Genomic DNA, 23,761 nt, shown 5'->3' with positions numbered 1-23,761 from the left:
ATAAGCATTTGTTAATTCATAGGATTTCAGCTTAGCCCTATTGGATTTAGATTTTGCCATCATTCACAAATACCTCTCACTCTTTTTAAAGAACTTTATTTTAAAAATAACTTTAATTCATTAGACCATACTTTATAAGTTACCAATAGGACGGACCTGAACTCAAGCATCAGACATTTGTTGCACTTTTAAGTTTCGTAACAACATGACTTTTCAAAATAAAATTGTACATTTAGATTCACAGTTTAATTTGTTGAAATTGAATAACATCTAAAACCACTGGAATTTGAATTGAAAGGGATACATGTTAAGCACACAAATACTGAAAAAGGTCATAACCCCAAAACGCACGTGAAAATGGAACGCGGCTAATTAGTCAGACTAGTTCAGTAACTTCACATTTAACCTAGTTAGCACCGTAGTGAACTCAACCACTGAACGTGAGAAATATAGCGCATGTAGTGCCACAGCTCAACAGGTACTGTACCATTTCATAATTAGATTGTGTCTTCTTGAGCCTTATGTGCCATATTTTTGAAAAATGGTAATATTTATAGAAGACTTCTAAAACATGTAAATAAACAATGGCTACAGTTAAAGTATAAACAAATACTTTCTCTACTTTAAGTTGGGATTTTTAAAAGCAATCATTTATAAGGATTGCATCAACGTCGGTTAGCAGAGGAAGATCAAACTTTATTGAAACTGCTTGCATACAAAATATATTGCACTATAACCAAACAAATGTCAACATAAAATCCAATCTGTTGTAGCTAATATGTACAGAGAATATTGCCCAAGAGCAGTTACATTACAAGGTCAGTCTACCTTGGTTAATTATCTACAGTATTTTAAACCAAACAGCTTACAGATGATGTGTGCAAGGTACCAATTTCTGTTTTCAAATACTATACATTCCCAAAATAAATAACTAGAAATCAACATTAATGTTTGGCAATACTTTTTAAGACATTTTTATATTTGTTAAATCATGTGCAGTTCGTTGCCGTTTTTAGTATGCTCACCTGTATGCAAGGAAAAAAAAAAAAGAATGAAAAAGCAAAGAAACAAAACTCACAAAAATACATCAGAGGCAAGGTCAAGTTTGTACAATTCTGTACATAAACAGTGGCTCTCCTTCTGGAGTAATCTGAATAAAAATGGATTAAAATGAAGCTCCTTATACAGTTTTGCCCAGTAAGTTTTATGTGTGATCAGAAATAAAGGAAAGCACAGCTCCTCCCACCACTTCCCACCCTTCCCTGGTGTATGACTGTACTTTGGATCAAATTCTGTGACACCTTCAAATTGGCTGGTAATTGAGACTTTGTACCTCAAAATATGATGAATTTTTGTTCTACCTCCAATCTCTCTGACTACTGTATCTGTACTTTCCAGGGCATTACACGTGGTGATTTTCTTCCTACCTCTCCTGAGACAATCCCCAAATTAAAATAAGCAATTCAAAAAATTTTGGGAGGATGAAAAACACTTTAAACTGGTCATCTGGCCAAACAGCAGGCACACATTACTAGCTTGTGAACACGTTACACTTGTTCCCTCAGTTACAATGAGTTTTTTTAGTCTTCCACAATGGAAAGGTTTTTTTTTCTTATTTTTTTTTTAAAAAAAAGCTTCTGTACTGCCTACAAAGAAAAAAATTACACCCCTTTTTCAATAACACTATTTGCCAAATTTTCAGTGCAAAATAAATTTCCTATTCTTATAACTGCCTAACTCAATGTTTATGTAAGGAAAAAATTATGGAAAGCATGCACTTGTCTATAAAGTACTAACGTCTGACAAGGATTGCTACATATATTTTACATTTAGTGTTACCAACTCATCTTCCCTGATTTCTGCATCCAAATATAATATTCCTACCTGCCAAGATATAAAAAAGGCACAGATCATACAACTTTTTTGCTAATGAAAATGACAATTGTTACATCACACATATTTCAAGGTCCACTAAAATATTGAAAAAGGTGGACCCGAATGTGAACTGACACAGGACATAAAACGACATAGCATTTCATGAAGAACTTGTAAGTTAGATTGAAAACAGAAGCCAATTTGATTACTGCAAACACTATTTATTCTGAAAATTGAAATTGAGCAGTGAATTTGACCCGATGTGTTAAAATGGTACAACTGAACAGAAAGTTTACCAATGCACAGCTCAGTATTTTTAAAACAAACAAAAAAAGAATCTTTCATTGTTTGAACTGCAATATGTACTTGAAAGCGATTTTCGGAAACTCTGATATTTTTATGCAAATATTTGAATAACTTCTTATTCTGAAAACAACTGCATACTGTTGATGTTAAAAAAGGCTAACAGAGAACATATGTTCATTTCATGCCCTGCGCCATCTTGCCTACTATTTGTCTTTGGCCTAACAAGTTTCTCTAACATGGAATAGGAATTACTGAAACAGTATAGGAAATATGACTTTAGAATTATGCAGTTTAGGGTACTCCATTCACCAGCGGCTGTTGACCATCTGCGCTGTCCGTTTTCTCTTTCTTCTGGTTACGTTCTTTACCCGTGCGCAGCCGACTACCTTCATTGGAGGTATTCTGTAATGTTTTAGTGTGGACACTCCTTTCATTATTGCAGTCAATTCTGATCTGGAACAAGTCAGAGTTATATAAAGCATTCTCTTCCTTTCCTCCACCCCTTATGCTTCGATACCTTAAGCAGCCTGGGAGGAGCACTATTTATTAAATAGTCAGAAGACACAAATAGTACCACACCCATATGGCTTTGTTAAACGAAACGGAGGGCATGCGAATTCTTTTCTGTTTAAAATCGCCACATATTTGTGTCTTTGCAAAAAAGACCAAAACACACCACCTGTCTACCTAGCCTTGGAAGCTAAAAAAATTTTGTTCCAGTCTGTGCAAGAGAAAGTTGAAGAACTAATAGCAGATGGAACTTTCAAACATCATTTTGCTTTCAGTAATTCAACTCTCTGCTTGTTACGTACAAATGTTATTGAAAAAAATTAACACAGAAAAGCTGCCATGAAATTATACTAACACTCAAAAAAGAAAATCTACTTAGCCACCTTTTGAATCTGAAAAAAGTTTCATTCAATCCACCAAAAAGACTTTGGTGGCCTTTTAAAGTGGTCATAAAAGATTTCAAAAAAAGCATTTTGAAAGCAAAACTTTTATGCTTGTAAAGGGGGTAAGCCCTTATTCCCTGAAATATTACAAAATTTTTTTACGAATTGATCAGTCATGTTTCAAAGATATGCAAATACTTATTTTCATATAGAATATAATCTCATCCAAATCTCAGAGCAGTGGAAAAAAATCATGACTTGTTGATAAGCGCCTTAATTTCTTTTTCAGCACCACAATTCTCCACTGTCTACTTCAACCTATAAGTTAATTGCTGATTAACTACAGAAGTTGTGTAGCCTTTTTTTTTTTTTTTATGTTACCTGTTTGCATTTCGGATGCGTTTTCAGGTACTACACCTTCAAGTTCAGCACTCCCGCTTGGAAAACTACGCACTTGGTCACCTGTTCCATTTCCACACACCCTCCCCCCTTTCTTAAACAGACTTTCTAAAGCCAAACCAAGAGTATTCTCAGTCCCCATCAGAACCATAACTCGTGGTAACACCACACAGAAGGCGGCAGCTTGCAGCTGCTCGTTACTTCTTTCTCCCAGCATAACTCAGTCTATGCAGTAAGAGATGGTAGAAGGTTTGCATGTTATCCCTTGAAGCAAGAACAGTTTCTATGTGGGGAAACTTGACATATAAACATAAATTATCAGCTTGAATAACTTTACACAACAGAACATATTTGAAAAAATTGTAGAAGTATCTTTATAAAAATCCTGTAAAATATTTAATGTTATAGAATATTTTAATTTAAGTTTTGAGCAGTTTCTTAATGTGAATTTTTAACTTACTTTCTAGATTGCATAGCCTTCAATCGCAAATGTTTAATTTAGTAGTGAAGGTAGTTTCTGAAGTTTAATCTTTCTTACTCTGAAGATTCTGGCTACAAACACACTATAACACGCATTAAGATTCTCCTCGCTCAGGTATATAGGTGACAGACAACAATACACAACGCAGCAAGAAAGAAAAGCTAAAACCAAAAAGCTAGTAAGAACAAAGACTGAAACCAAGCTGGTTAGTAAATCCTTGAGACTCATGATGAGAGTTCTAACCAAAGGGAGAGCTAAGCTCATTCTGAAGTTGCATCTTCACACAACTTGATGTATTGAGATTCCTGCATATATATTACACAATGACACAGACCTCTTGTAGATCTGATTAGGGAATAAGGAACCACAGGGCTACTGTGTCGCTTGCAGCTTTGAAGACTCTAATGTCAGTATATGACACTTATGCAATTTTAAACAGCGCAGAGTTCCAATAAAAGAAAAGTTACCTCAAGAGATCCATCTGCTGTTCTCCCTTTTGCATCTCTTGAGTTACGTTGACGGTTATCTGTTCGTGACTGTTCATCATTTCCTGTAAGAAGAATTGATCAACTAAGTTGTTCAACAAGGACATAAGATCCTTTTACTTAAAATTTTAAGTAAGCATAATGGGGTATTACTTCAAAATTTTCATTCTGATGGAACACTAAAACAAATATTCTTAATGACATAAAAACAGTTCTCAAAATATGGGCCAAGGATCACTAAAGAAAATGTTCTCAGGTGTTAATTGAAGTAGACAAAACCAGTGTTTAAAGCCACCACAGTTTTTCACAAGACTGTCTACAGACTGAAGAAAACACACCTCTCAAAATGATTAATCATAGGAGAGAAGCACAGAGTCAACTTTAGGTTTAACACGTTCACATTTTTTCTAATGATTCATGAGCTTTCAATCCACATTACCTTTTTCAAACGAATCCTATTAAATTAAGCAATACCCATACTTTGATAAAAAAACCAAACAAACATTTCAAGAAATAAGTAGAGTTGTAGACAAGAAATATTGAAACAAAGAAAGATAATGTAATATATTATAAAGTATATGTATTTAACTGATATAAGTTCTCCCATCTCACTTTTGCCTGGTCCTTTCCACTGAACACATAAATTAGAGCCTTATATAATCCTGTTGCATGAAAATCAAACACAAGATGATGTGAATATGGATAGTTGAATGAGTAAGATTATAGAAGATTTTCCTCTATTGACAAACTAGAACTTGATTCCTTGACCTCCATATGTGATAGCACAGCCCACAAACTTAAGTCAAGCTGCATATTAGGAAAGCAAATAATTTAGAATGCCACCCCAATTTATTTATATAAGGAAGGGCTTTATACAATGTATGAAGAGACACTGGGATGGAGTGCCTCCTCAGCAATTCTACAGAAGACACAAGTGGTCTGTTACACTGGAGGTCAGGGCTGCTAATCACAAGGACCTCAACAAGCTGAAGGAATGGGCTGACAGAAAGCTCATCAACTTTAAAGATGAATCCCAAGCCGCACAGCTTCAACAGGATAACACCATGCGATAGCACAGGCTGTGGACTGACTGCGTACGCAGCAGCTCCACGCAAAAGGAGTTGTCCAGGTGGACAGCTTGAGTAAGACATGAGTGTGCTCTTGCAACAATGACAGCTGACTGACTAATGGGTTGTGTTAGTAGGAGTATCGCCAGCAAGTCAAAAGAAGGATTATTCCACTCTGCTCAACATTCAACACATCTGAAATAAAATATTCAATTTAAGAAACTGACAAAGTGGAAAGAATTCAGAAGAGGGCCACCAGGATGGCTAGGAGGCTGGAGCAGATGACAAAACAAGACACTGACAGAAGTGAGTTTGCTTAAGGATTCTGACACCGACCTCTTTTTCAAAATTAAGTCTACATTTACCTTTGAATCCTCCGCGACCCCTCCCTCCTTGCCCTCTTGCACCACCTCCACGTCTTCGCCCGTCACCCCTACGAAGGTAGTTGTCTCGCTCCTCTTCTGCTGGGGCTGCTGACCAATCGCTAAGTTCATCTCTGTGATCAGATTCTGTTTCAGAAGCATTTGATGCTTCAGAATTAGTTCCTATCAAGAGGATAAAAAAATCCAAACATGCCAGTGTAGCTTAGCATGAAAATACTATAATAGAATGAAAAAAGTATCTTTTTTTTTTTTAATAAACAGTTCTGGGATTTTTTTTTGCCTCCCAACCTCTACAACATACATAAGTCAGAAATATGTAGAATACACATTACTTCTTCAAAAAGTCAAGACAGACATAAAAAAAATTAGAAGTGTGTTTAAGGTTAAATAATTAAGTGTGCCACATGTTTATAGTTACTTGGGTGTTACCAGCCTATCAATATATTGAATCTATTATGCAAATATGTAAGTCTAATAAAATGTAAGAAGTCCAATAGATTAGGCTTTCTTTCATATTTCTAAAACTGAAAGTTCTGAATATAACCTGTCCTGTCTCCCCTCACCACTGCAACTCTCCTCTAAGAAAAAAAATATTCCATCATAAACCAGCCTGTAACACACACTACAAAAGCAGAGAACAAGGTCAGAATGCCAGAAAGGTAGCAAATCCAAAATAACCGGCTGTTACGATTTTTCCAGTTAACAGATCACCTTCACTGATAAAAGCTCATTCTTTTCTCCAGCTTTTTTCCCTGCTATGACCCTGTTATTAGCCAGATGACCTCACATCGTCTAAAAATACTAAAAAAGGTTCAGCACAACAGCATTAATTTTGTATTACATAGAATGTAAGCTAAGACTGTCTTATCAAGCTCATACTACAGGCCTTTCAGTCAGGACAAACACCAGCTGTCCTACGTTGTGTACAGTGAAGTAATAGATTGCTTGAAGAAGCACAATCCTGAAAACTATTAGTTAATGAATTATACAAGGTTTTAAAGAGGAATACTATATTCTGGCGACTATGCTCTTCTAGTAAAAACAAAGTTCAACTTAATATGAGGAAAATAGCTTTTCTGCTAATTGAGCTACACAGTATTTTCACTTACAAATATTTATACTAAGATAGCATCTTACAGGCTCAAATGAAAACTGAGGCTTTACTTTTAGGAATTGTTCAAAATACAGATAAAATAACAATCCTTGCCCTAAAGAGTTCATAATGTAGAAGATGTAAGCATCCTCTAAGAGACAGGAACTGCATGGAAATAAGTTTAGATTACATAAGCACTAGATTTTACTCCAGAATACTTTCTAAAGCTTAACGCTTTAGATAATCTTCAAATATTAATACTCAATATTAACTGAATTTCTGTTGTAACAGTTCTTTCCGAGTCCAGTTTTTTTCAAAAAATCGAAAGACCAATAAGCCACTCTTAAAACTGTAAGTGTACTTCTAGTTACCTACCTGAAGCATAGCCTGGACCACGCCTGCTATGCCCTCTGTTTCTGTAAGGTCGACTACCGCGTCCAAGTCCTGGGCCATCATCAGTCATGTACCCTTTTTCCTTATCTGTACGATTTGGAGGTGGCCTAGAAGTAGCTCCAATCTGTCGAAGCTGCTCATCAATTTGCAGTCTTTCCAAACGCAGCTGGTCCACTTCCTACACAAACACAAGCATAGCAAGTCATATGTAACCACTATTTAATCATCTGAAAGTACAGACATGCAGTTCTCAAAGGAAGAGCACTTAAGTATTGCAACTAATAATATATTTAATACTTAAATAGTAACTCTGCTTTGAGAATAATTTTTTTACTGAAAAAACCTTTCAGATATTCAAATCTTTTTGTTACCAATACAACTCTCCCTGTGTCACAGTTGGCAAGTTTAGGATTGTTTAAAATAGATATATCAAAGAAAAAAAAGCACTCAGATCAAATGTTTCGAGGAGATATAATTAACTCTACTTCAGCATTAAATTTATGAGATCTTTACCCTTAAGAAAGTTAAACCTTCTTTAAAAAATTAACATTCCTTTATTTTTGAACACAGTAATATCATCCATTTATAGCATTCCAACAATGGCGCCATTTTAACTTTTCATATTCCAACACAAGCTTCTTACACTGTTGCATGTAACAAATAAAGTTATTAAACAATTATGATGTAATAGTATTGTTTCATAAAAAGGGCGAGAGGTTACACGGCTGTTAAATTCTACTTAATTACCATTAATAATACCAGGGAAGTGAGGAAGCATAAAAGCATAGAGAGCAAAGTGCTGTAACTCAGGCATAGAAAGGCAGCCAGCACACAGAATACTTTCCACACGTAACTGCTAAGAGAGAAACACAATCAATAATTATTTACACTGACACGTATTCAGAGAGTACTTTTGTCAGTTTGAGATGTTGTCTAGCTAACATAAACTGGCAATCACTTTATTTTTCTTTTCTCCTTAAGTCAGGGAGAAAGCTATTTATTAAATTTTCAGCATGATGTTGGAAGGGACCTCTGGACTCTGTCAAGATCCCTCAGCACTCAGGGATGCATCCCATCAGGTCCCGCTGACTTGTGTATATCCCTTCCCCCCACCCCCACCCCATGATGTTCCCATACTCAATCTTCCTTTAGGAAGGGTAAGTTTTCATTGCACCAGACTCTCCCATTTGTTTCAGGGTCCTGATATTCCTTAGGACAAATCTTATCAATAAAAAGCCAAAATAAAGATGACATTCAGTACCTGACCCTTTTCCTTTGTTACCGAGTTTCCTACTCCATTCAGCAGCAGGCCTGCATTTTCTGTAGTACTCCTTTTGCTGCCAATACACCTATAGAAGCCCTTCACACCCCTTGCCATATTCAACTCTAGATAGACTTTGGCTTTCCCAAACTCATCCCTGCACACTCAGATTGTCTCTTTATATTCCTCCTGGGTCACCTGTCTTTACTTCCACCCCTTGTGTGCTTCGTTTTTAGATTTTGATTTTGCCACAAGTTCTTTGTTCATCCACACTGGCCTCCTGTCACTTTCATGTGACTGCCTGCATATCAAGGCAGACTATTCTTGAGCTTGGAGGTGATTCTTCAAATATCAGCCAGCTCTCCTGGACCCGTTTTCTTTCCAGGAATGCACCCCGTGGGGTTCTTCCATACAGATCCCTGAACAAGCCAAAGTCCACCCTCAAGTCTGGAGGTGTGATTCTGGTATTAGTCTTTCTCCTCCCTCTCAGGAACGTGAAAGTTGACTATGTAACAGTCACTCCAGCCAAGCCTGCTTTCTTCTTTTATAGACAAATTCAGTACTTTGAATTGACATTGATGCCCTATTGTGTATCTTTCGCAAAAAGTTTCCTTACTAAACTCTGCCTGGAGGCACAGAAACACAGAAAAATCTTAAAGGAAGGAGTCAGTTCCAGTGCTTGTTAGTGAACAGGAGGACACTATTCTGAAACTGAACCATAAGGCAAGAGGCCACTAAGATGATAACATTTTGCATGTGTATGTTAAATAGGATGAGAAGGCCAACATCAAAACCTCCAAGATAAGAATCTATCCTCTGTTATACAGACTGATGAACATTCACGTGCCCTTCTGTTCAGAAAGGCTAGAAGGACAGTACCAAGAGAAAGTGACTAATTGACAATGAACTGAAGAATCTTAAAAAAAAAAAAGCTGGGCTATTAAGCACTTCTCACTTACATGTCCATACCCATTTAAGTACTGACTCACATGCAAGTACCCATTTAAGGCAGCCAGATAAGTATAACTAGAAATATGTTCTGAAATAGTGAGCATGCATGAAAGGAGCTTGATTTTTAGTACTAGTTTTCATGCGGTCCTTCTCTGCCTCTACTACCTGAGATAAGCTGCAGAGCTGCTGTATCTCTGCTCCAAAACACTGAAAAATCCAAGTGCTCCACAAGCAGGATTAAAAGGTACAGTTATTGAGTAGGCAAGTAAGGGAACAAAAGACATTTCTTCTAACGCCTCTGGTACCTGTACTGAGAAGTTTCTTTTAGCATTAGAAACTTTAGCACTCTAGAAGATTCAATGATAGCTCCTGCACAGACTGGACTGTATCAAAATATGAATGGTCTGGAGGTTTCAAAATAGATGCAAGAGTATATTTAAATTAAATGAACTCAGAGCAGTCCCTACCGTAAGCATCTGGCCCTCCCAAAGATTGAGCATCTGGCCATAACAACTGTAAGCAATAACATGGGATATTTTTTGTTTCCTATACAAAAGACAACAAGCACTGCAGGCTACTGGAGAAGTTACAGAGCCAAGAGGAAAACACAGCATATAAAGCTGAACTGCCTACAAGTATGAAATGTCAATTAACTACAGAAAAAGAAGTTTAGGGTTTTAGAATTAAATGCCACTGTATACAAGATCTCTGCATAGAACACTGCTTGCTTTGCAGTTGCATGAGGAACTATTTTTTATATATAAAGAGTTGGCAGCATTTTTTGAGATAGATTTTTTTTCCTTTTGTATTCTAAAAAAAAAAATCTGTTTTCACCCCATCCTTCAGATAAACGATTCTTTTAATAAAACATTGCTTTCATAAGAAGCCTTTTTAGACTGAAAATCTGTTATAACAACAATTTTTCAGCAGCCTTTCGGGCCCAAACATATTTTGTTCATCATCTTATTGTTACCAGCTTAGGTATTGATAGAAACATTTCAGTGGTAAAGCAGCATCATTTTCCTCACCTTTAAATAATTAAGATGATAGTCCAGAAGAACAGTTGCATTGGTGATGCTATCCTTGGTTCCCACAAACACAAATGGTACCATTCCCTAAAACACAATAACAGTAGTCCTATGGTTATTGATTAGGCATCAAACACTGAAGATAACCAAACATTACTGCAACACTTGAAAACAATTTTTACAATGGGGATAAGCATAAGTTAAAAAAATTGAGACAATAGTGTATTTAAATTTTTATGTTGACTAGATAATGTAGACTAATTCCCTTTACGCAAAGAGCTTTTTTTACTTGTTCAGGAAAGTAAGAGTCAACTCAAAACACTTAAGGTTTCCTCCCTTCAAAATTAATACCACCTTTGCTGATTACATCTACTCTCTCCTACAAGGTTCTTTTAGACTACATGTCAGAAAAGAAACCTTTCATCTTTTAAAAAAAGTAAATCAAATCAACACCATGCCATAAAGCAAAACTTTTGCTTCTTGACAATCTTTCAATTTGTAAAAGGCAAACAAAAAAATTCAAGAAATATAGTTAGTTCTTCAGGTAACAATTGCTAACTTCAATTTCTTTTACCTTTCAAGCATTTTGTTTAAGTGATTCAACAAATACCTGAAAAATGTAAAAAGTTAGAAATTCTAATGCCTGAAATTATGACACTTGGAGATAAAATATCTGAAGACTAACTTAGGCAGCAAAAGCAGGCTAAGAAATTTACCTAAAAGAGGCCTCCTGAGCACTGGAATCATGTAAACTTTAGCAGATACAAGGATAATTTCCACACCACAACTCCTGGCACTAAAATAGGCCTATGCAGCATTTCAGAGGCGTGATGGCAGCCCACACAGACCCAATGAGCTAGCTTTAAACTACTGGACTCGTGTAGCAGCTGCAGCCACACCATGGCAGTATAAGCTTCACCATGAACTGCAGAAGTCAACCTCAAAGTCTTGTGAACACTCAGCTGCTGAAACCTAGGAGTTTGAGCTGCAGACAAAGAGCTTGGCTACACCTACTGAATTAATTTAAATTTTGTTTTGCTATCTCATCATGACATCTAAAGACACCTCTAATTTTCACTGTACACATACCCTTTACAGGGCTGCATACCAAAGGAGGATTTTTCTTCCATAAGTGAAGTGATTTGAGACACAGATGTCTTAAAAACCTATATGCACACAGCATGCTGAGGTACCCCAACAGTGGCAAGCCTATAATTTGTCTCTGCTTTTTGGTTTTGTGCAGTTTTGTTTGTTTTTTTCTTTTACATACAGAAAACTTTTGTTAGCTTGTACACATTTGCATTAAGTAACAAGGAAAAAAATTACACAATCCTCTAATCCTAACAAACCTAAACACTAACACTAACTTTCATAAGCATTAGCAATCCTTCAGCCACAGGCATTATTGACTGACATGTTTTATTATCTGGTTTCATAAATAACCTGATAGAGAAGCACAACATTTCTGCTAAACTGCCATTAGTTAGCAGTAGTATCGATTATTAAAAGACCACAAAACAACCGACTTAAAAAGGCATTTAAGGAAACAGCTTGTTGTTGCTTTTAGCAGAGGATTCTAGATACAGCAATGCCAACTATCAAGAATATGAGCTGGTAAAATGTCAAGCAATTTTAGCCATACAAAAGCATCCAAGTGCTTATTTATTGAATGTTATTTCTGTCTTCAAAGCAAAAGTACCAATCTTCAACTTAGTTTCAGTGGTGAATACTGAACAGACCTTATGTGCATAATATAGAGATAAAAATAATAGGTACTTTTTGTTATAATGGTATATATCTCATTTAAGAAGATGAAAAGCCTTAAGGTCCTATTATAAAAAATGGGAGTTATGAAATTACACCTGAAATTCATGGGCAGTATTCTAACATCTTAGTCATTAGAGAAAGAACTCAATGTTGTATTAAAATTTAAACCTCAACTGTTGTTCTTTACAAAAAGAAGGGCTGTAATATCCAGGTTCACACACGGGAAGAGGTTAATGCACATTTATTTCAGATATGAAATATAAACTTACAGGAACTAACTCTTACCTGCCAAGATTTGATCTCAGGTTTCTGTGTTGCTCCTGGTATGACACAACTAACACACAAAGCAGTGTAAGCAATGCCAGTGTTAGCAATGCCATTAACAGGTAAAACAGAGAAGTATGAATGCAGAGCTTGACAGGTAAAAAAACCTTGAGTTAACCTTTAAAAGCTGCATCCTGGATTGAAGAACATCAACAAATAGGCTTTTTCAAGCCAGAAGAAAAAAAGAAAACCTGACATACTAATTGCTGCAATGACTACTTGCTCTTTTACCCTTTTATTATTCTCTAGGCTGACACATTAAACACGCTGAAAGTTTTAGCCTGCAGCAATAATAGCACCCTCTTGCTTATTAAGGTAGTTCAAGGATTTTATGCTGCAAGAATTTATCTCTAGAAATATGACAGAGCAGTGAATCCTTTAAAGCTAAACATTGACTATTTTACCTTTTCAGGTACATGTAAAACTAGTAAAAAACTTATTTGTTTAGCCACCATTTACAGAAAGATGGAAACTGGGTTGTGGGTCTTCAGTAATAGTTTTACAGTGATAATACAGAAGATTAGTAACTATTCAAGCAAGAATGTAAGGGTTCCAGAAATGTATTTCATATCTTAAAGCAGCAAAGGTTCCTTACCTGGTACTTACTTAGATTTCCAGGTAAACTAAAGACAGTTCAGTTTTCTTTAAGCACATTTCACATTTGAAATTGCAGTGACTCTTTTAGCATGGAGATGGTAAAAGCTTCATATCTGAAGCTTTCCTTGCAAACCTGCAACCTTTCCCATCACAGCCTCACATAAAGCTCCTCAAATTACCAAGTTCAAGTATTCATTAAGGACCTTTACAAGGCTGATAGCCTTACTGTGCAAATGTGGAGCATCACACTGTTCATGCTTGTTTTTTCTTTAGGTTACAAATTACAGGCTATTGTGAATATAGGTAATATTAAGAAAAAAAAGGAGGAGAGGTTTATACATAAAGCGCAGGCTTTTCATTACAATATCAGAAACTACTACTGAAAATTTAAATCAGGTAAAACCCTAAGAGATCAAACTCAAAGTAAATTAATGAATGAAATCAGTAAGTTTCACATATACTGGTTAGCAAGTGCTGGGAAACAGTGTCACTGCTTCTAACAGGAATGAAGTTAAATCTCTAAGAAGGTGCATCACCAAAAAATTTCACAGACCATTTTTCAAACACAGATAACAAGCCAAATTTGCATAAAAATGCCCCTCAGCATTAATAGCGAAATAGATCCCATCAGAAAAACACACAATCAAAATTTTATCTCACCCCTATGAAGATACAAAGGAAGAATTCATTTTAGTACCATGTAGAACATAACCACCAATTAACACACAGAGAAAATCACATTAACTGAAAACATACCTCTTCTTGTGGAATATTTTTATCATTTTCAGCCTCAATTCTGACTCTTACAACACCAGATTTGTCCACTATCTCCTGAATCAGTTTTCCATTTTTTCCTATTACTTTTCCTACAGAAAGAACATACAGAACATTCCACCTTTAGGGTTTTTCTCCCAACCTAATAATATTACTACACTCTAATTAAACAAGACTATTTAGTACCAGCGCAAGAACTTGTCAAAAATTACTAAATACCCCACAACAAAGATTGAGTTAATGAGCCGTGAATTAGAATGTCTAAGCAAGCTTGGGGCGTTAACTTTGGTAATGTTCCAAAGCAAACACCGCAGCATATAGGAAGATACTTTATTATGAAAGGTTGTTACTGGGTATACTTTCTTTCTTTTTTAAAGCTCCTGTAAGAGAACAAAGGAAATTCCATCACAAATGCCTTACCTTTGTATAAAATTATTTGAAATTACACATTTCAATTACAGAAATATTCAGTACCTTGCATGCTTATTTGGCTTTGCTTTGGTAGGTTTAAAATAACCTAAATTTGTGATTTACAAATAAAGATGGCTGGTTACTTTAAAAAAAACCAAACCAAAACCAAAACCCCCTTTTATAATGCCCTAACATTTGCTGTAACTACCTTTTAGGTAGAGAACAAAGCAAAACTCTCAGTTCATTCACAAAAAATTTTAGTTGATAAACTTTTCTGATACTACTGAAGGTACTGTTTGAGCCAGATGTAAGATTCTCTTCTCTGAAACTGAGCTTTTCAAGAGATACTTGAAAACAGTTTAATTCACTAAAAAGTCAAAGATAAAAATGGAAATAAATGATACTCTAATGCCAGTAATGCATATATTTATCTTAGGAACCAGACATTCTAATTTGAGACAATGAAAACAAACTTTAGCTCTCTCCAACATAAGCAAAATAACTTGTCTGAAAACTGATAGGAAAACTAAGCTGCTTGGGAGGTAATGAGGAAAGGCCATTATCCTCCAATCACAGCATTAAAAAAAAGCTTAAAAGAGTGATGTAAGAGATGTTTTTTGCATGTAACAATTTTTTTTTTTTTGAACTGCTGGAAAACTTGCAACATAACATTTTTCACAGGCACATCACTGAAATAAAGGCAAAAATACCGAGTGCGTGCAGCTATTGTTTTGCTGATACAATTAATCCACGAAGAACAAATTAAAACCCACCTTTAATCACATGGGACATTGTTCCTATTATTCAAAGCTAAATAAATTTTCATTTTTGTGTTTCAGTTTTTCTACTATTAAATTTTAAATCCTACATATTTGTAGAAAACTTGACAAAAGATGGCCAATAAGTTCTTCCTTGATGACAAAGGCTACTCTGAGAGTCAAAACCTTCTTCTGAGTACTTTATTCCATTACACATCACTGGCAAATGTAACAGCAGCTTACTAATAAAAGTAAAAAAAGCTTTGGTAGTGATTTAAAGAAGTAAACCAAAAAGAAAAAAGCAAACTACCTTGGTTGTCCCAGTGAAAGAAATACGCCATTTTAAATATTTGCTTTTAGTTAGAATTCAGCAAAATACTTAATCTTTAAAAACAATTAAGGACTATATGCATGTATTTTTAAATTATGTTTCAAGTTACAAATTTCCATTCACCCTTTAAAAAAAAAGCATAATCTTGACTGTTTGTTTTGTTGTTGTTTTGGTTTTCTTTGGTTTGAAATTTTTTGAGGAATAATTAAGTAGGAAAATCTAGATATTTGCGTTTTCTTTAGATAAAACCCTTCAGCATATCAATAACGTAGTAAAAGGAGAAAAGCCTTGTGCCTTTTTAAAGCAAATTATTTAGTTTTCTGGCAAATTATTAGAAATTTTAAGAAGTTATCAAACGTCGCTTTTTTTGGATATAACATAAGGTTCACCAATTTTATATTATAAAGGATCCAGGCCAAGAAGCAGAGTAGAAATTAAAAAATGCCAAAACAGAAATAATTGCACAGTTCTAAGCAGAAAATAGAAACAAAGAAATTAAAACCTCGAGTTCAAATAATGACAGCTTATCATTTTCACTTATCACCAGTAGGATCAGGAGGGAGTGGTAAGGGAAAACTACTGTTTTTACATCAGTTCTGGAGCTGAGGTGCCACATTTGTAAGTACTTGTCCAATACAGAATTTTTCGCTGCTTCTACACCAGCTTTCATATATTACTTGACAACCTATGAAAGTATTTGCTTTTAGAGGTATTTTATACCGTACAGTATTTTCCCTGTTCATTTCTTATCTACTGAATTTAGCCATGTATTTTTGTGTTGCTTTGCAGCATCAAAAGCTCACAGAGATTCACACACACACACGGGCTGCATGCATTCTAGAGGACTTTCTTCAGGGTGTTCAATGAGGGAAATCTATTAGATTGTCTTTGGGGTACTTTCTTGGCCATTAGGTACCTTAACTAGGCCTTCAGTTCATCCCACAGTGCTGCTTCTAAACAAACTGTATTTCAGATGTGAAAGGACAGAAGCTATTTTACTTTGTACATCAGCACACTGCTTCTAGTTTAAGATATCCCTGAACTGCAAACCAGGATGTAATCACAACGTTAAGGTAAACATGTCTAAAAATTCTGCATAGAGCTGGAAAAGCAAAACAAAAAGAAGCCCCAAACCCCAAAAGTTTGTACCATCTAGAACCCTTTCACAAAGAGAATTTCTTCAAGCTTTTACCCTGCTGCCCTTCTAAAAGTAAAAAGTTCTCAGAAGGCATTTTTCCGTACTATCTTCACAGTTAGCCTCCAGAACTGACATACCTACTAAATTTCTTGGGACTTGTATGACATCTTCAGCAAATTCAAGGTAACTTCTTGCCTTTTTCACTGCATCTTGATCCTAAAATAGATAGATGTATGAGAGAAACGAGATCCATCTTCCCAATGGAGTTTTGGTTTGTTGGTTGTGGTTGTTTTGGTTTTTTTTTTTTGAAAGGCTAAAGAAGGGAACTTACCTCTCCATAAATATGGAATGTGCAAGTGTCTTCGTCAAGATCAATAGCAGTCACTCCAGGGACTTTTCTGGCTTGCTGAATATTAGCACCGTGAGTACCAATGGCCAAACCCATTAGGTCTTCACGTACAACAAACTGTTCATGAAATCGTGATGCAAGTTGTCTAGAACTCTGAAGAAAAAAATACGCTAGCTTACTTTGATTTTTAGTATACCAGAGAGAGAAATCAACAGAAATTTAGACCTGATTCTTTAATTGGGTACTTAGCCTACTTTTTATTTTAATCAATCCTTTTAATGCACTTACATTCACTTCAAAAACACTGAAGTGTCTTCTTCAGAAGACCTAATTTGCCTTTTAAATATTAATGTAAAGGCTAGCCCCTAGTTCTGTTGATACCTCTGTATTTTTAATTACCACAGAATATCTACAGCTTTCAAGTGTCACCACAAGGTTAAGACAGCATGTTAGTATGATAGTAAAGTAGGAGCTCTGTTGATTATTAAACCAAACCTGATGATCTCTGAGGAAAAACCTACACCCATCTCAACAGGTAGGGGCAACAGCCATAACTCAATCACTGGACACAAAAATTATATAGAGAACAGTAACTATGGGTATCTACTGCATTTAAAAAATAAAATGAAGAATCCATGCCTATGCAAGACAACACAAAATTAAGGTGTAACTGCAATATATTGCTTTAATTCAGAAAACAAGTATGTTACGAATTTCATCCAGGAATCACATTTCTACAAAGACAGAAGGGTCAGCCTGAGAACTTTAGATTGTCATATGCTGTCAAGACAAAATTCATTGCTTCAGCAGGGCAGTAACAATGACTAAAGACCATACTACTAAAACAACTTTTGATCACGTTTGAGGCTCAGTAACTCTTTAATTCAACACCTGGTTACTCTTTTGCAACTCTCATCACCTTTGCACACAACTGCTATGGTGCAGCAAAACGATACAAAGTGGCTTACAGATTCTTAACGAGGATTTCCTGTACGACGTAAGAAACCAAGAAAGAAAAAGAAAAAACTGGATAAAACTAACGAACTTTTGAATGTACAAGAGGATTCAACATAACTGAAAAAGTATCACTAGAAACCCGGATAAAACTTGCAAAAAATATACAAAAGGGGAAAAAAACCAAACTAATAGATAGTTCCAATGACCATAGTAAACAATTTCCTAAAGCAGCCCTGAGCTTCCAAGAGAATCCTGCTCGCAAGCTCTGATTTGATGCACAGGAATGCATATACATGTCCATATGTAAAACAGTTTCAATATCTCCTTAATTGTATAAAGCTTCCACCACACAGCAAGCATGTGGAAGAGAGCTGGGAAGAGGGAAGCTTTTGAGAAATATCTCATAGCACGCTGGAGTTGGACAGTGCTGAAAATACTCAAACATGCAGGAAACCTAGATTTTGTCAACACCCATAAAATCATACTTTGATATGAACAGTCTCTGTTAATCCCAGGTGTCTTAGATTATTAGCACAAACAGACCTCAGGAGTGCAAGGAAAGACACCTGGGAAATGCTGAATTGCATGCAGTTCAGAACCTGTCAAGCAAGTGGGGGGAAAAAAGATAAGTGGAGGCATTTTTTTCAATAACAGAACAACATGTTTAAAAAGACTAAAACAATGACAGGTAAATTTCTCCTACACAGCCTCTTCATACTTTCAAAAAACAGTTTTCTTATAGGATGCTTGTGCTATATGAAGCAGGAAGATTGCTAATTTTGGTCACCATGAGAACTAGAAGAAACATAATGGAATGAAATCAGTAAGATAAACAATATATATTTTGTTCCATTTGTTTATCATAAAGTTGTCGGATATTTTAAGGAAGTCATAGTACTTCAATCTACAGAGAAGAGCAAATATAAAAAGCATTAAAAAGTAATTATTTACCATAGCAAGTAAAATTCCTACATAAAAATGTGGACACTATCTACCAGCATCTGAGCATAACAGAACACAGGAAAGTAACAATAGTTTAATGCATCAAGGGAATATGGAGAGTTTACAGCTGTGATAATCTGTTAAGTAAAGTTGAAAGTCTGTTTTGCAAGGAAAAAAAAGATAAAGCTAAAATATTATCTTTCCAGAGCCAAGATACGTAATTCTATACATGTTTCTGTATCACAATCAAAGCTGTAACTACTGTGAAGACATATACTAGCCTATGTTAAATTAGTTTAACCACAGCAACATGAGATCCTAGAGAGGTCAAGAAAATGTCAAGAAAGCACCCACAGGAAGCCCTACTCTATCCCAGCTAAACTGCTCTCATCTGACCTGCTCCTGCTTAAAGATGTTAAATATCCTGTGCTAAATCCCTGTCACAGAGAATGGGCTACAGTAGATAGTGGTATAAGTATCAACGCATCATGAAAGTGCCATGAAATACTTCAAATACTCAGGGAGCTTTATCAAGCATTTTATTAACTAGTTTATAGACAACTCAGAAAGCAGAAATTATTTTAAATGCCCACAGATCTACAGTGCAACAGATAATCCAAATGCTGATTTACTAATAGGCCACCACATAAGAGTAGAGAACAGAATGATCAAATTAACGATCAGTTGTTAACACAACTATCTACAATACAAAAAAGATGAAGCTACATCACCACTGGGAACCTTGGCTATGACAGTCACACTGTAGAGATATTGCTTGTACTACAATATCATTAGTTTTTCTGTAAATTATTACAAGATTATTTTAAACATAATCCTGTATTCTACTTCTCTCCAATAAATTAGTAAGAAACAGCTATGCAAATAATGTATTAATACCTACTTAGAGGCCATGACTGAATTGCATTTAGATAGAATAAAACAACAAACCAGAATGCAGAAGTACACTTGTAAATTCAGGCTTTTTAGTATTTCAAAATAACGACTAAGCCACACCTACGGGGAAAGAACGCAAACAAATAATTGGTTATTTTACTTGATGCTCTAAAAGCCACGCTTGAGAAGTAGAGCCCTGCAAGTCAAGAAGCTAATATACAGAAAAGAAAGAAGGTACAAGATACAACAAATGGAAAGAAACAAAGAAAAGAAGCTGGTCTAGTGATTATAGCTCTGAAATCAAGAAAGGTAAAATTGCTAGAAGAAAAAAGTTGCAGACATTTAAAGTTCAGAGTATAAGACACTGAAAAGTTTATTTGATGGAAACAATGAACTATTAATAACGCAGTAAAGCCCACAGTGTTCACTAAATATTTCTTCTGCAGAAGGACATGTGCAGTCTGTTTGTATGTCAGTGTCTCAGAAATCATGAGTATGATTATTACTGTCTGAAGCTTTTCTTCTCAGGTTTGGTTAAATTTGATTTTATATTTATTGTAAGTACAGTTGACACAGATGCCAACATGAAAAATACCAAACAACTGTTGTCATGCAAACTATAACCGTATATATTTGTCTCACAACAATCTTCACTTAAGTACTGCTCACGAAAGTAAAGCCCAATAATGGTTTTCTAGTGAGAAGCAAATCCAAGTTCTCAAGTCATTCACAGCAGCCAAAAGGTTCAGCCTCACAACAACAGCAATGATCTAATGTTCGTTTGGGAAAGGAATCAATGACAACAGCTGTTGGTGCATGCATTTGTGGGGGCATGTAAAGAGAATTAGCTCTAAAGAGGCTGTTGTTCTTCCCACCTCCAAAATAATACTTTGCACTTCAGGAGGTAAACTGCCCACACAATTGTCAGTTCTGAAGGAAGACAGAGAATAATGGATTACTGAAGAGCTACAGTGGGGTGCTCAAGAAGGAATACCGGTGAGAAGAAACTGGTTCTTTCTTGGTCTTGAGAAAAATCAAGACCCCAAACAAACTTGGATTACAGCCCTGAAATACAGAAATCAAGAGACTAGAAAGAGAACAACAGGAGAGAACTTCTTGTATCTGGTAGGCTACTCAGTGTTACAAGTGGCCTGAACTACTACACTACATCTCACTTCACACTAAAACGAAATAGATGCAAACCTTGGAGTGTGGAGGAATGAAACCTGGCTCTAAAGTAGCAGAGCTGGTATACACCCATGTAAAACTGAATTACAATAGTTCAAGTGGTACTTTCTAGTTCTTAACAGTGAAGCTAAAAAGACGTTTTCAGAAATGTTGCTTTTTTTTGATTTGTAGATAGGAGAAAAGCCATGAAGAAGTGTTAATTCTACTGTATAAAGATCCCCTTATTTCCTAGCCTACTCTTTCTTTTCCTCCCATGGACAAGTATGAGTCAAGTTTCTTGCCAGTCAACACCCACTCTCCAGTCACAGGAATATCAGAAGCTGTATCTGCTGGTAAGATGACTTCCTAACGTTTTATCTGTAGACAAACCCATTCCTTCATACATCCTACCAACATCAGTCTCACCCCTTCCCTCTCTCGTTTTCACTGTGGTGTTTTGCAAGATCCAGTTCTAGTCCATCTCAGTATCACACTATATTCACTCCCATCTATTTTTACCCAACAGTAATTCAAAGCTATCGAATATGTGGCGCTATTTGTGCTAATAGTAATGATGATAATAACAACAACGGCTAACTATTTTATCCTTCAAACTCTGGAAAAAATTTAATATATACTTTTATTTAATCCTACACAAAATCCTGCTGAATAAAATGAGCTTGAATAAAGATGAGCCTTCACAAGAACCATAAACTTCTTTGTTGGGTTACACCTGTCTTTTTAACACCAAGAACAGTATCATTACATAATAGTTACTTTCAAGTCCCACCAGCTAACAAATGTGCGAGTATTATTTTTTTTAAACTCAAATTATTTCAGGGAAAAACAACATACCTCCAGCTGTTTGCTAGCTTCTTCATTTCTCAGTATCAGGGATAACTTGGTACGAAGACTTCGAAAGTGCATATCAATCAGCATATTTGCCCGCTTTGTTGTTACATCATTGATTGACTAAATTATTAATAGAGAAAACACGGGTTTACACATGAACTTTTGAAACAAACCACTGCCAATGATACGGTTAGACATTTGTACTTACCAAAATAATAAGCTGGTGGTTTTCAGAATCATATGTTACAGAAAAAGCTCCAACTGCCTTTTTGAAGTCCTTATGTGCAGATTCTTTGGCACACCTAGGAATAAAAATGCTACAAAGTTAAAAAACTACTGCGTTTACGGTTCACAGCCAAAAAGATTAATTTCTTAATACAAAGAATCTAAATATATCCAAGTTCTCCCTGTTAATGCAGGTGTTATTTTATTCTGTTATCATTTATTTTACTCATTTTTCTTTCATTTTCACATAAGCAGGATTAGAAATATTTCAGAAATTTTCTGTAGGTACATCTACAAAATGACAAACCAGTTAAGTAAAACTATATTAAAAAGCTCTAATCGTTACAAATGGCAAGTCCAAAATTTCAAACACACCATGAACCAGTAGGATTTATGACTTCACTGTAATCACTGCAGCATTCTAATGATTTTATGCTTATCTCATGCTGGATTTTACCTCTCCAGGCTTCTGTCCACTCGCTACTTAGTTAACTTGTGTATTGTAACAATAACCTCACAAATTGTTAGTTTAACCTGTATCTATAGCTTGATCCACACTGAGGCAATAACATGTATCTCAAAAAAGCAGAAAGTGATATGAAGCTATAAAACCAGAGTCAGTATTAATCTGAGTTTTAGAGCTGTATTTACATGAGAACAACACGTCCGTGTTCTAGGAGAAAACTAACAGCAATATAAAGCAGTGTTTTCTTTTGTCATTAAGTATCAACTTGCATAGATTGTCTGATACTCTGTCAATGAAAGAGTGCCCACTTGAAAATGATCAATGAAGTTGACAAAGAATGGATTCAGATTAATCTGTGTACATCGCCGAACAGATGTAAGAATAAGCGCCTTAATCTATACCGCACACAAACCTTAAAACCTGGAAGAAAGTATTTCCTCCTCCAGGACTAAAATGCATTTCAAAAATCATCTACTCTCTTTCAAAGTATAAGCATGTCCACATTTGTATTTTCTAAATTCTTACAGGAAAATTTTAAAATTTCATTAGGAACATTAAAAAGCACTCTTATTCCTTCTTGCCTCAAGGCTTAAGAAGTTACTCACATTTTGAAAGAAGTTATAAAGAAACACTTGTACTTACATTTGCCTTAAATCTTCTGGAACTGCCAGTTTGATTTTATGAAAAGTATCTTTTGTTGCGGGTTTATTGGGGTTCACAGATCTCAAACGCTCAATTGTGACAATTTCGTTGTATGTAGCATCACAGGCTGCATATTCTATTACGTAGAACTGATATAAAAATAATAAAATCATCCAAGCCACACATTTTATGACAAGAGTGAGCATTACACTATTAAGTAAATGGCACTTTTTGTTAACCGTACAAATCAAATTTGAACTTTTAAGGTTGAGGTTAATGCTAGTTTTAACAGTCCTAATCAAGAAACCCTTTGAAAATGAAGGGCAAGTTAAATACACCGTGCACATCAATATAAAAAAGAGCACAAGAAAAAAGTATAAATAAATATATAAAATATATATATGTATATATGCATATTCCTACCTCACCCTTTATCATTCTCACTTTAGCCAACCACCAACAGCAGGGTTCTTTTTCATTTGCCCTGGAATAAACCTAAACAAAATACACACATTATGTATCTGTAGCATTCTTAAAAGGCATCACAGAAGC

General features: G+C 35.4%; 1 protein-coding gene across 4 annotated transcripts in view; it reads right to left on the bottom strand.

Moving 5' to 3' along the window:
• Window positions 1–675: 675 nt before the first annotated feature.
• FMR1 (fragile X messenger ribonucleoprotein 1) overlaps window positions 676–23,761 on the bottom strand; it is a 33,864-nt gene continuing 10,778 nt past the window's right edge. The window contains exons 4-15 of one of the 4 annotated variants that reach the window (XM_064463172.1): window positions 23,633–23,704; window positions 23,210–23,358; window positions 22,085–22,178; window positions 21,880–21,996; window positions 17,047–17,217; window positions 16,853–16,931; window positions 14,060–14,169; window positions 10,616–10,702; window positions 7,358–7,553; window positions 5,872–6,051; window positions 4,422–4,504; window positions 676–2,634 (exon numbers count right to left, since the gene is read on the bottom strand). In XM_064463172.1, coding sequence (XP_064319242.1) covers window positions 2,473–2,634; window positions 4,422–4,504; window positions 5,872–6,051; window positions 7,358–7,553; window positions 10,616–10,702; window positions 14,060–14,169; window positions 16,853–16,931; window positions 17,047–17,217; window positions 21,880–21,996; window positions 22,085–22,178; window positions 23,210–23,358; window positions 23,633–23,704 — 1,500 coding nt within the window. In that variant the 3' untranslated portion in view covers window positions 676–2,472. The remainder of the gene's footprint in view (window positions 2,635–4,421; window positions 4,505–5,871; window positions 6,052–7,357; window positions 7,554–10,615; window positions 10,703–14,059; window positions 14,170–16,852; window positions 16,932–17,046; window positions 17,218–21,879; window positions 21,997–22,084; window positions 22,179–23,209; window positions 23,359–23,632; window positions 23,705–23,761) is intronic. The other 3 variants (XM_064463174.1, XM_064463173.1, XM_064463176.1) reach the window with 3 other exon arrangements.

Source organism: Phalacrocorax carbo, chromosome 11 (genome assembly GCF_963921805.1).
Source record: "Phalacrocorax carbo chromosome 11, bPhaCar2.1, whole genome shotgun sequence".
Taxonomy (NCBI): domain Eukaryota; kingdom Metazoa; phylum Chordata; class Aves; order Suliformes; family Phalacrocoracidae; genus Phalacrocorax; species Phalacrocorax carbo.
The sequence above is the reverse complement of the archived record's forward strand: the minus strand, read 5'-3'. Positions and strand labels throughout refer to the sequence as shown.